Genomic DNA, 13,635 nt, shown 5'->3' with positions numbered 1-13,635 from the left:
AATATTTAAACATAAATATGAAGGAAAAAACACATTGTTTAATGGCAACAACAAAGTAAGCTACAGATAAATGTCTGAGCTGGATTTGAGCAAACATCAGTTTACCGGTGAGCGGATCATGAGCGCGCACCTGCGGATTATTGAGCGGAGTCAAGTCAGCTTTATTTATAGCCTATAGCGCTTTTACAATGATGATTGTTTCAAAGCAGCTTCAAAGTGTTAAACATGACAATATTGCAACAAATGTTATTCGGCTGTACAGTCGCTGTGGAGAAAACTGAAAACTAAATGTAGTTTCATCATGAGCCTCACCAGTCCGTTTCGCTGCGCTTTGCTCATTACAGGCTCGTTCTCATCAAACGCCCACGTATTGAACAATGGTCGGGTTTAAATCGGGCTCGGGCTCATAATTACAGTTAATGTCTCGGGCCGGGCCGGGCTCGGACACATCGTGCACGGGCTCGGGTAGGGTCGGGCTTGATTTTTTGAGCCCGATCTAACCTCTAACACACAGACACACACACAGGAGGGTTAAATAAGAGAGGTTAAATTTGAAAAAAGATACTTGCTGCCGAATTTCCTCTTGGTGGTCTAGTGTGTTGTTCAGTCCCTCGTTTTTTATTAAAGACACACCAAACCCCAAACCCTACAGAAAAGGGGAAAAGGAGAGAGCAACACATTGAAAAATAAAATGAGCGAATTAGAATAACAACAATAAATTAATAAAATAACACTAATATTAAAAGCTGATTTATGCTTGTCAAACATATAAATATAATTTACCTCAATAATTCGGACGATATCTCGAGAGCCTAACAAATCCGAGTCAAACTTCACATGAGCTTTGTTTGTTGCCAAAGCAACAGAGGCTTCCAGTATTCCCTTTGTCCTTAAAAGTCTGCTCTCGATGTTATGGACACAGGAAGCGCATGTCATACCGGTGACCTGATGAAATATCAGAGTCAAGACTGAAATCCACAAGACTGAAACAAGCTCAGTGGCCTATAAATTGCTGACATCAAACCATTCTTTTGTTGAATTCTACATCAGACCTTTATAAGAATTTCCATTTCATCTCTCTTGCCACTGCATGGTTTATATAGAGGAGGAAAATGTTTGTTTGGCCTTTCTTTCAAATATATAAAGGTTAGTCTTTTGTACAGAAAAATATCACATTTAGACCCTTTTTTAAATTTAGAAGAAAAGAAAATCAGTTAATAAATGGTAATATATAGTTCAAAATTAGACACCAGTGTTATTTTAGTACCACTGAGGTAGTTTTTATTAATACTTTGAATAATTAGATTTTATATTTTCCATTTTAAATTACAATTTTAGTTACACTTTTAGTAATTTTGTATGTTTTGTCATTTTTTAATATGTCTATATAGTTTTATATAAATAAAAAAATCAATTTTGGTTTTAGTTTGTTTAGAACAGAGATGCCCAAACTAGGGCCCGCGGGCCAAAGTTGGCCCGTGGTAACCTTTGATTTGGCCCACCGAGGTCCGAGAGAGAGAGCCTACATTTTGAAATGATAAACGCTCAAACATTATAATAAGCATGCATGTTTATTTTCCGTCAGTGAAACAACTCACTGCAGCCCGTAAAACAATTAAACAAGTATCAGTAAATAATGGTAACCCAAAGAGTATAAGAAAATTAATTATTAGTTAAAAAAAGATTTGTAGATAGATTCCTAGCCTTTTCCCCCTTAAAGATGCGTCCTATGCCGGTCTGCGCTTTGAGATGAATGTGGGACATGAGCTGGATAGACACCTTTTCTAATATCTTTGTCTTCATGATGTTGCAAAGCAACACTTGTTGTAAAAGGGCTGAAGAGTGAATTTTATCTTCCACAGGGCCAAGACATTTAGGCTATGTTTGATTATGCACCGCTAGAAAAAGCGAAAGTAAAACCGCTGGGTGCACGTGAACTGCGCTATTCAAATAAACTTGACGCGCCTCAAGTCTAATAACAAGCACAAACATAAAATTTGTCAAAAGGTATTCGTCCTACAGTCTTTACCATAGATGTGAATGGGTATAATATACTTAATTATACGCAAACGAAAGGAAGAAGCATTAATATTTTCCTGTGAAAATGAGTGCGACGCGAGTGAAGATTTGAGAAAAGAAACCAGATGTCCATCAAATCGGGTGACCAGAACGCAAAACAGAATTAAAAAGCTGGCAGATCTTAAATTGGGCTCAGCCCACCTCTCTCATCCAGGGCTGCAATGTTACATCTGCGAATTTATTTCCTTTTTAAACAAAGTTTTGTGCTTTTACTCCTGTGGTAATATTCACGTAAAACAGCATTCACATACCAAACACTGGGTTAATGACGAAGATAGAGCTTTAAGTAGAAAATAGTTTTTATTTAAAGAGATAAATTAAAATAAAAAGTGCACAACTCTTCTTAAGTGGAAGGAAGCTACCTTTTTCCCCCATCACGTGGAAACTTGTGCGGGTGAGTCCTTATTTGGGTTAATAAAATAATGAAATTATAGTTTTTAAGTAGAAAATAGTATTTATGTAAAGAGATATAATTTACTATACTCTGTATTTTATCTTTTTATAAAAATAAAAATAAACGACGATATCATCGTCCATTGCGATGTTTTACTGTAACATTGTCAACTGCCAATTTAGGGGATATCGCCCAACCCTATTTGCAAACAGTCTGTTCCTTTTTTAAAAGAGTAAAATATCCGTCAACATTATGAATCTGGATCATTGTGTATTTGACATTGAACCGTATTTTACATTGAACACTTGGGGATTGTGGCATTAATTGGTCATTAAAATGCAACACTTTACAAATAAAACTGCATTAGTTAATCAGATTACATTTGTTTTATATTTATTGTAAACATTATGAAATGAATAAACCCATAGCAGCTTTAATGTAGGCCTAATACAGTTTGATTTATGATTTTTTTTTTAATTACTTTCGGGCCACGTCTCTCAATCAAGTTTGATTTTTGGCCCTTCATAGGAAAAAGTTTGGGCACCCCTGGTTTAGAACATCAAGTTCAAACTAAATGGAAATACAATAAGTTAAAGGTCTTTATATTATATTTTATTTAATTTTATTTCAGTTAATGTTTATTTTATTTCAAGAAATGTAAAATGTTTTTTATGGCTTTTGTTTTAGTTTAAAGGGATAGTTTAACCCAAAAATTGTATTCTGATATCTGTCATCCTCAAGTTGTTCCAAAAAAGTTGTAACTTACTTTCCTCTGCTGAACACAAAATATGTTTTTATTTTATTTCATAAACCAAACAGTTGATGGACCCCTTTGACTTCCATAGTATATTTTTTTCTTCATTACTATGAAAGGCAATGGGGTCCCATTACTCTAAATGTCTTACTTTGTGTTTGGAACAATTTGAAGATGAGTAAATGACGACAGAATTTTCATTTTTGGATGAACTATCCCTTTAAGTTATAATAATAACTACGCTGCGAGACACTCACAGAGAGATCCAAGACACCATCCTGGACTGTATTCTCTTCAATCACTGAGGCACCAAACCCTAAGCGAGAGATGAGCTGGACGATCTGTGCTGGGTCCAAAAGCCCGGGATCATACTTCACCTCTGCCTTTCCACCCATCAGAGAGACTAATACTGATTTAATACCTAGACAATCAATACAAATACAAATCAAACCACTGTTTTGCTTATATGATTTTGATAGTAACTTAAACACAGGTTGTTTTAAAAAAACCTTCACCTTCATGTTTCAACAGGTTTCTCTCAATGTTGGCCACGCAGGATGCGCAGGTCATTCCTGTCACATTAACAAAACATTTCCGTGTCTCTCTTTCCTCTGAGCCACAAATGTTGTATTTGGTGATTTCATTTGGTGAAGATTTGGATGTGTGGCCTTGTGAGGGCAGGTGTTTCAGACCACTTGACATCCGACCGCTTGACGGAACATCACAAACTTCAGAATCTTTGAAAGAGAGAAAAATTTGACACAGTATGGAAGACAGTCAATGTGTATACTGAACATAAGTGAACAATTATTTTAGTCTTATAGCCAGTGTTATTGTATCATTGATGCACTATTATAGTTTTTGTTAATATTATGAATTAATTTATTTTATTTACTTAATTGCCCCTTTTAACAAGATGTAAAATAAGTATCTGCTGTCCCCATAGTGTGTATATGAAGTTTAATTTAAAAACACAGATCATTTTTATAGCATGTTAAAATTGTCACTTTTTGACGGTGAGCAAAAACGTGCCGTTTTTGTGTGTCCCTTTAAATGCAAATGAGCTGCTGCTCACGGGGTGAAGCTTCAAGAACTCCAATTAGCAGCTCTGATAACCTCATGCAGACAGGCAATGAAACTGTTCAGCCTTTTATGTTCAAACCAGAGTTGAACAATAATGGAGAGACTCAAGAAGAAGGGACAACATGTAAAATGCAGCAAGATGTTCCTGAATGGTTAGTTGATAAATTGATGTAGCGGATGTGGAATCCGTTAGTCACTGATTAGCATATTATGTCATGATAATCTCACCCTCTCTGTTGTGTGTTCCTAGGGGCAGGGTTTATGTAAATTTCAGGGTTTGTGATGTCACTAACCTGGGAGGAAGCTTGTGTAGTCCCTACCAGCCGTTTGTTGTAGTCCTTAAAAAGCTATTTCAAATATCTCCCTTTGCTTTGAACTTTGAGCGTTGTAATTTTGCAGTTATTGTTTATGCTCAAACAGCAACATTACACACTAAATTAAGTTTAAAAAGTGAAATCATATCTTTAATATATATCTTTAATATATGTTTTTTAAGTTTTAGGTTTTAGCTTATTAATTCTGGTACAGTGTATGAAGTCATTGGATCGCTGTTCTTCTCACACTACACGACTGACTGGGGCACCATTAAAGCCGGATGCACACTGTACAATTTATAATAGTCCTTTATGACCCAGCCGTAAGCCATCACACTGTAAAATCTCAGTTTTCATTAATGTCAGACTGTTGACAGTCAAGACGTATTAAAAACACACGCAGGAAGACTCGTTTTACATCCTCAATCCATGACATGTTCAGTGACGTGAGCAGCATTTACATGCAGGATAGAAATCGTGGCTAGCAAAAATAAATTCTAACGTTAATTTTGATGGCTTCTCTTGAAAAGAAAACGGGAAAAAACAAAGATAAAATGTGTGTGGAGCAAGCGGTGTTGTTGCATCACTAATTGCGTCCTATTGTTTTTTTATTTATTTGATGGATCAAGAGTTCACACTTACATAATTAAATATAGTATAAAATATGCGTATTTGGCATGCTGTCTGAGGAGATAGGTTAGGATAGGAATAATATAGAGGAGGGATGATGGAAAAACTGTTGTGGAACAGATGTAAACCACCTCTAAGCTTCCTCTTGTGCTGGTTGGGTAGATTATCTGAACGTGCTCAACCCGAAATCCCTGTGCGTCAAATCTTCTGACACTACCAGAATATCGTCTGAGGTCAAATTTGATCGCAATGGTCATTAATTGGCTGTCAAAGTCAAACTAATGATCAAAAGCTTCAGGATCTTAGGATCTGATGAATCTTTTAGTATTCACAAAATTTGTCTCAGATGGCCGGGGGGGGAGGGGTAAAATAAGTGCAGGCAATATGGACAGTTCTATCTTCTCGTAGTGGATCTGACAGCAAAATCAAAGGCGGATATTGAGTGATTCACACTAATGCGCTGTGTTGCTACCCATGATTTGATTTGAGTTCGGTTGCTTTTTATGAAAATAAATATGATAAACAAGACACCCAAAGTACTTGTTTTTTAATTTAATTTGGAAGACATGTTTACCAAGAATTTTTTTCATTAATATAGACATGTTGGGCCAATGTAATTTACACTCAAATACATTTCACACTGCATGACACTGAGGTCCAGAAGTTTAGCATTGCTAAATATCTCATGGGCATCAGCGCTTCAGTCAGATTATGTCTTTATTTAAAGGTGCCTTAGAATGATTTAAACCAATATGTTAAATTGTTCTCTGATATCTACATAGAGGGTATGTGGCTTATTTAAGGGCAAAATTTGTCCAGATACAGTTATACAGGCCAATTTACAACCCTATAAATTGTCCCTAGGATGTAATGCTCTGTTTTTGCCTTATTTGGAAGGGACATGAATATTAATGTTGAGCTCTGCTCTGATTGGCTTATTTCAGCAGCTCACAGCAGTTCAGCTGTTCAGCGAAGCGGCTCGTGAGTCCTGACAGAACACAGACCGAATGAATGACACTTTAAGCAAAACATTTAAAATGGAGATAGATAAAATAAAGCTTACTTGTTTATTGGTGTTTTCAGATCATCCACGCGCAAGAAAAAGCTTGCGTTCGTGCGGTTGCCAGATTTCAGTAATCAAATCCCCCAAACAGAGCTGTTCTGTGAAAAAAACCTGTATACTGTCCGGTGTTTTACCTAAACATGTCCAATCTGGCAACCATATGTATGCGAGCTCTCTCTCGTGCACGGATGATCTGAAAACACCAATAAACAAGTAATCTGCATTTCAGCAATCTCCATTGACTATCGTTTTAACTTATATGGTGAAAAAGGAGACGTTTGCTAGAAGGATTGAGTGAACGGTATCTACAATTGTACTTTGTAATACAAAATAATATTACCCTTTGTCATTAGACACACTATTTAGTTTTGTATGAAACTTGGAGTTTCCTATTGTTACTGTACTCGTGCCATGCGTCATCTAGACAATGCGGTCTCTAAGAAACTTTCAATTTAATCAGAAATTGTTTAAACAGCTAGTCAATAAATGGATAAATTACTTACTGCTTGCAGGAATATACTTGCCCCTTTCTTCAGTTTAAGACGCTGAGTGAAGCTTGCTTGAAATGGTCCGAACAAACGAACGATTTGTTGTGGTATCCGATTATAATAAACCTCAACGATGTGTCATGAGAGCTGTTTTTGCTCTCTTCGAGTGTCTTGTTTACCATCAGTAGATTTGGCTTGTTGGACAGATGCAAATGTTGGGGGGCGTGCATATAAATGATCCCCAACGCTTGCGTCATGGTTGGGGTTATGTTGAGAATCACTTTTTTTCCGTGGAGTTTTTTATTTACGAGATTTACATAAGAAATAGGAGGCAATGGTGTTTGAGACTCACAGTATGTGATGTCCATGTACTGAACTCTTATTATTTCACTATGGCAAGGTTAATTAAATTTTTCATTATAGGGCACCTTTAATACATACTATGAAATTCTCACTGATTTCGTCCATTTGTCTGCGATTTCCACAAAACCGTCAGCGAGTGAAAAACGGGGCTAAAATCGTGCAGTGTGTACCCAGCATTAGTTATTTGTACTTCAGCTTAAACTAAACCAAAATGAGATATGTTGCCTTGGCAACTAGCTGAAAATAAAATAAGTTTAAGCTTGTTATAATTTATTTATTTTGATGTTCCCCTTTAGACATTCTGTTGACTCTAAGCAAGTCTCTTTAAGACTAGTGATTTCACTTGACGGCCATCTTTGAAATGCCTCTGACAGGCATGCAAGAGCAGTTCCCAACTCTTTGAATGGAGAAACATCAAATTCTCCAAAAACTGTTTCTTGAATCTTACGATTCAATTTAATAATGGAAAAAGCACATGCGTATGCACAATCCTAAACGTGCATCTCAGAACACTGCCTGTTTCTATAGCAACCAGAGCTTTTAACAGCGCATGCTTTGTCCAGGCTGAAAAATTACATTTTTTAATACTGATTCAAACTTATAGAAAAAAAATGTATGATTTAACTAATCAAAGATTGGCTCTTTCATTTAGAAGGCTGGGTTTATTCACCATATTGGATGTTACACTTTACAAGTAATCAGAGTGCACTGTCTTCCTATATTATAAAGTCTTTGCTATAAGTAACCTCATTAGAGTAGAGATTGTCTGCTTTATATGCCTATACGTTATTTTGATGATCCCCAAACAGACATTCTACTGACTAAAAAGTAGCCTACATGTCTATTACATTTCTATTAACTCAACCAGTCTATTAATACTCAGCTAACACTGTAATGAGAGCTAGTTTACATGTAGGTCCAATGTTACAATAAAATGTTTAAAGGTGACTATAACACTAAAGTGTAAGTTAATGGTTTTAGTTTTAGTTGACAATAATAAACCTGCTTGTAGCTTGCTATAATAACTTAATTTTTATAATCCTACAGTAAATATTTTTTAAATGGCTTCATGTTTAGGGATCACAGTTAAAAGAGAGAGAGAGAGAGAGAGAGAGAGAGAGAGAGAGAGAGAGAGAGAGAGAGAGAGAGAGAGAGAGAGAGAGAGAGAGAGAGAGAGAGAGAGAGAGAGAGAGAGAGAGAGAGAGAGAGAGAGAGAGAGAGAGAGAGAGAGAGAGAGAGAGACCTAAAGCCTCTTTAATCCGATTACCTCACCCACTTTCCCTTTTAAAGGTTGCCATGTCTGGGTTTTGAGTCATTCAAGAACACTTCATGTTATTCTAGAATGGCAACCTGTGTGATAACCAAGGAAACCATTGTTCTGGACAGATTTTGCTGGCAGAGAAGAAGCCACTGTCTAGACAAGATATCTACTAATATGTATTCAGTACCTTGATCTAGCCACGCTTCAAATCCCATGTCCTCAATTGCTGCCCGCAGTTCTTCTGGATCGGTCATGCTGGAGTCAAATGTTACAATTCCCTTCTTTTCCTGTAGGCAAACTTTTATGGTGCGTACCCCAGCTCTCTGGGACACAATTCCCTCTATGGTTTGAACACAAGAGTTACATGTCATGCCTTCTATTCCAATGGTGACATTCTGGAGTGGAATAATGGTGGAATTTAGTCTTGAGTTCCAACCAGGAATGGAAACCCTAAAATTCCCCGGTGGAATCTCTTCTAAAAACCCTTTAACTGTCTCCAGGGTTAGCAGAGATGGGTCGAATCTAAGGTCTACACTTCCTTTTTCTAATGAAACGAATACAGAGTTTACTCCTAACATTCCCGACAAGGTGTCTGTTATGTTCTTTACACATGACCCACAATGCATCCCTTCTACATCTAATGTCACCTCAGACCAATCAGTCACCGAAGGCTGTAGTTGGCTTGGCAAGGCCAGAAGTGAAGCATCAAAGCCCATTTCCTCAATATGTTTTCTCAAATCCTCAGGCGTAACTTTTGCAGGGTTAAACCTCAAAGAGGCTTCTTTATCGCTCAAAGACACATGGACACCAACAACCCCTTGAAGTCTTCCAATCCGCTCTTCGATAGATCGGACACATGATTGACATGTCATTCCCTGCACCCGGATCTTCACCTCAGTCTCCTCAACCACCAATCGGTGGCCCAAACTGCGCTTCAGTCCATCTCGGCCTTCTGGTTCATAACCAAGATTATCAAAAGCATGTTTTTCAGGGGTCCAGCCCTCCCGTGGACTTCCTTTCTCCTAAACAAACAGAAAAACTGAGCATAAACCTATTAGCTTAAAGATATTACTGACTAGTTGAGTAATATAAAGTCATTTTGTATTACTGACGTGCTACTACCTTCAAGGCATTTTAAACATTATAAAACTCCTTAGTGAAAACACTCAACTGAACCCAATAAATGTGCTCTAAATCTGAGTCTCTACAAAGCGTTTGCTAATAGCAACACACACACACAGAGAGAGAGAGAGAGAGAGAGAGAGAGAGAGAGAGAGAGAGAGAGAGAGAGAGAGAGAGAGAGAGAGAGAGAGAGAGAGAGAGAGGAGAGGGAGAGAGAGAGAGAGAGAGAGAGAGAGAGAGAGAGAGAGAGAGAGAGAGAGAGAGAGAGAGAGAGAGAGAGAGAGCAGAAAGTATTAGAGCAGATTAGTAAAGGTTGTCTGACTGAACAATCAAATCACAAGACTTGGAATTTACTCCACCTATTTTACTACTCAATGACTTTTGCACGATTGCAATTCAGTGTTGATCACATTTGATTCAAAGTGCCATTTTTACTTGTACTTTATGCATTTTTATGCATTAGACTTTGATTAAAAAAAGAGCTAAAGTTTCTCTGTAGCAAGAAGAGTCAAGACTGTAAAAAAAAGTTTTACAGTAGCAATATTGTTGTTGTTCATTCTTTACTTGCTTTTTGTATTTAATGTCATTGAATTTGACATTCAACCTTCTTATAGATACAGATTTAAAAGTCTAGAAGTCAATGCTCATTCAATAAATATAAATATATAACCATATTATCTGTAGTTCAAATAATATGGCTATAATATGGTTATTATTATGTAATGCCAACCTTGGCATTACATAATAAAAGATCAACGTAAGACACACTACAAAGCATTTCAAATGTTTGATTCGAGTAAATAAATATAGAAATGTACACACATGTCTATATTTTGAGCCACCTGCTGAAAGCCTGTGAACTTCAGGACAACTGATTTCATACATCCAGAAAAATCACTGAGACCAATGCCCAAAAAGCATAATTTACTTCTGAAGTTGCTAGCGCTTATTTTTAATATTTTGTTATGTAATGAATCTCACACACTTTTGTGTATCTTTTAAGTAAAGTGTAGTGTCCATATTTTTGCCCAGTAGCCCAAAATATACATAAATAATATTATAGTAGAAAGTAAGCGCAAACACAAGAATTATAAATTATTTTTTGCGTTTAAGATATCCTATTGTAAACAAAAATATTTTTTTTTTGTTTACAAAACTATTTTCTTAGTGGAACTTTCTGTAAATATCAAATTAAGTAAAACTAACCTTATATTCCTTAGATCCATCTCTACTATTTTGTGAGGAAGGACAAACGCAAAGGTCCGACCTGCAGCGGCACAGAGGTTTGCAGTCTTCCATGCAGAGCTTCTCCCCACTGACTGGCCCATTATCGGACGACTTTGAGATAAACTTGGCAAGATTACTGAAAGGACTGAGCTTGTTCATTGTAGCGGTGTAACAGTAGACCTAAGACTTTAATTTAGATACCCTTCTTCCTATAGTTACCCTTCTTTAACCAACAATCGAAAAGTATAAATCGCTCGTTTGTGGCATATCGCTGCTGTTGAGTGAACAGATTGTCCTGTGGCGTGACAGTCCGCGCGCATTTAAATCTCCGAAGGTTTTGCGCTCCGCGTGTCATCGCACGCTATGGATTTTGCACCCGTCACCGCCGGGCAAACTTTTGCACGTCACATTTTCTGTCAATGATTAACCGAATGATGTTACTGAGTGCAAAACTAAAACAGATAAATGCTATAATCTGTTCAAAGCAAAGCACACAACAATGACATGACTTCCCTGTTTCCAAAACTTGGCAATGAAAAAAAAGGGAAAGGGCAAGAAAACAGCTTCACTGTGGGGACCTCCCAAATGGTTCAGACGAGGACGATTTGATTCTAAAAAGGCTGTGTTGAAAAAAAATAATTAAGTAAGTAATCCTAGCTGGAGCTAACAAAAGTAGGCTACAGATAGGCCTTTTTCACAAAAAGAATCTGCCTTGTGATTGGCTCAGTTAATGTGTAGGCCTACCTGTAAGCTCACTGTAGATCATCGTGATAAATGATCCTCATCATTCCTTACAAATCGGATATAAATTAGTGGAACATGTGGTTTGTTGGGGCTTCTTCTTTTGACAAGTTTACAGTGTTTTTGACCTTAATCTTGCATTAACACTTCAAAAATACTGGAAATTAGTCTGGCTGCAAGTATACTTAGCATGCTTTATAGGGCACAGAGACTTAAAGCATGTTTATCAGGCATCTTAGGAGACACAACAAATTAATAGGGAAATAAATTACATACCAATATTCCTATCAAGTATTAGATATTATAACGTTAGGCCATTTTATTCCAAAACAGTTTATCGTCACCATCAAGGTCAGGCTGCGATGTGACGTAATTGAACTGGTCCGAACAATGAGCCATGTACTTTCCGCTTTCAGTGCTTTATTAAATAAATAATGTAACGCAACATTGTGCTTCACCTGCAAGGCTGCAAACCTCCCGCAAGTGAGCCCGCGTCAGCCAGACAAGTACTGTCACTCAGCAGCTCTGCCTCTGATGGGCTGTAGCCTGTAGGCATTGAGCAACACAATCTGATTGGTCACAGACCAATTGAAAATACATTTGCATTCCGATAAGACTCAACTCATATTTTCTTGCGTTGTATTTTAAGTGTGCTGTTGGTTTAATATAGATGTCTGTGTAGGCTATGATTGTAACATGATTCTTCTCTGCCGGTGTAAACTTATTAAACATATTTACACTTAAAGGGGGGGGGGGGGTGTGAAACACTCAGTTTCAGTCAATCTCATGTCAATCTTGAGTATCTATAGAGTAGTATTGCATCCTTCATATCTCCGAAAAGTCTTTAGTTTTATTATATTTATAAAAGAAATATAGGCTGTACCGAGTCTTTCCGGAAAAAAACGAGCGCCTGGAGGCGTATTGAGTGGGCGGAGCTAAAGAATGAAAGGCACGCAAGGCAGTGACGTCCTCAAGCGTGGAGAAACCCATGGCTATCGAGCTCAGCTAATACAGATATGATCCAGAATCATTCGGAGGCTGAAATAAATGGTACAGGAGAAACAGCAGGACGTCCGTCTCTGTGGTATGTACTGTATTTAGTGGCCTTTCAACATTTGTATGTGTTTACTCACAGTTTATGAGGACATGATTTGGTTTATGGACTATTGTATGCGACTAAACCTTAGCAGTAGCAAGTAAAACGGTTTTGCACGTCATACTAGTGTAACGTTATACATAGAACAACAATGGAGTAACCGTTTTTGGAGTAACTGCATTTGAATGACGAAGCACGCGATCGTGCCGTTTACTGATGTTTACTCATGTGACAATAGCCAACAGCACAGACATTTGAAGCAGTTTTACTCACCGCCTGCTTCCAAAGCAGGACCGAACCTTTATCGCTGGGACCGCTTTGTAAAAAACACACTTCTTTGGTATGATTTGGTGAAGTCCTGACAGCAGTGGCCGTGGAAATCCACTTTAGGACGCGACTAAAGCGATGTTGTGAAGCTTCCCATCATTTCTGCGTTCAAATCGGTTCAAATGCAGCGCTGCCTTCCCGGAATGTCTAGTCACACGTGCGCGCACCCTACCGGGAGAAGAGCCGTACGGCCCATACAAGGACCTTCCGCTCTGTTCACGTCAAGCCGAGCCATACTCGAAAAAAACTCTCCGAAACTTGTGAAAAACCGGAAAGAGTATTTTTGACACAGAAATACTCCATCAAACGTCCAACATTAGTTTTTGAAACTTTGTCTAAGTTTAGGATGGGAATCCAAGTCTTTAACAGTGTAAAAAGCTCAGTATGCATGAAACAGCATTTCACCCCCCCTTTAAAGTAGGGCTTATAGCATAGCCTACACATATTTAAAAATGGGCTTTTAGTGTATATATAATAATTTAACGCTTATTTATTCATGCCTAATTTGAACAGGTAAGCATGAATAAATAACCTTAAACATTATTTAACTTTAAATACACAGTTTAATGGTATTAATTGTGTATTTTTTATATGCTTTTATTGCTTTGTTAATTTGTTACAATGACAATTTTGTGCATAAGTTTAAAATATACAAAAAATATATTTTAAAGTAATGTTTAAATAAGTACACTT

The 13,635-nt window shown here is 37.3% G+C and overlaps 1 protein-coding gene across 1 annotated transcript in view; it reads right to left on the bottom strand.

The window, feature by feature from the left end:
- The window catches only part of atp7b (ATPase copper transporting beta), a 39,430-nt gene extending 28,310 nt beyond the window's left edge, over nucleotides 1–11,120 (bottom strand). The window contains exons 1-6 of the mRNA XM_067459111.1: nucleotides 10,758–11,120; nucleotides 8,617–9,451; nucleotides 3,743–3,964; nucleotides 3,485–3,648; nucleotides 784–945; nucleotides 570–646 (exon numbers count right to left, since the gene is read on the bottom strand). Coding sequence (XP_067315212.1) covers nucleotides 570–646; nucleotides 784–945; nucleotides 3,485–3,648; nucleotides 3,743–3,964; nucleotides 8,617–9,451; nucleotides 10,758–10,937 — 1,640 coding nt within the window. The 5' untranslated portion in view covers nucleotides 10,938–11,120. The remainder of the gene's footprint in view (nucleotides 1–569; nucleotides 647–783; nucleotides 946–3,484; nucleotides 3,649–3,742; nucleotides 3,965–8,616; nucleotides 9,452–10,757) is intronic.
- Nucleotides 11,121–13,635: the final 2,515 nt, after the last annotated feature.

The sequence above is a fragment of the Pseudorasbora parva genome, chromosome 12, assembly GCF_024679245.1.
Source record: "Pseudorasbora parva isolate DD20220531a chromosome 12, ASM2467924v1, whole genome shotgun sequence".
Lineage (NCBI taxonomy): Eukaryota > Metazoa > Chordata > Actinopteri > Cypriniformes > Gobionidae > Pseudorasbora > Pseudorasbora parva.
Note: the sequence above shows the minus strand (reverse complement) of the source record. Positions and strands in the feature narration are given on the sequence as shown.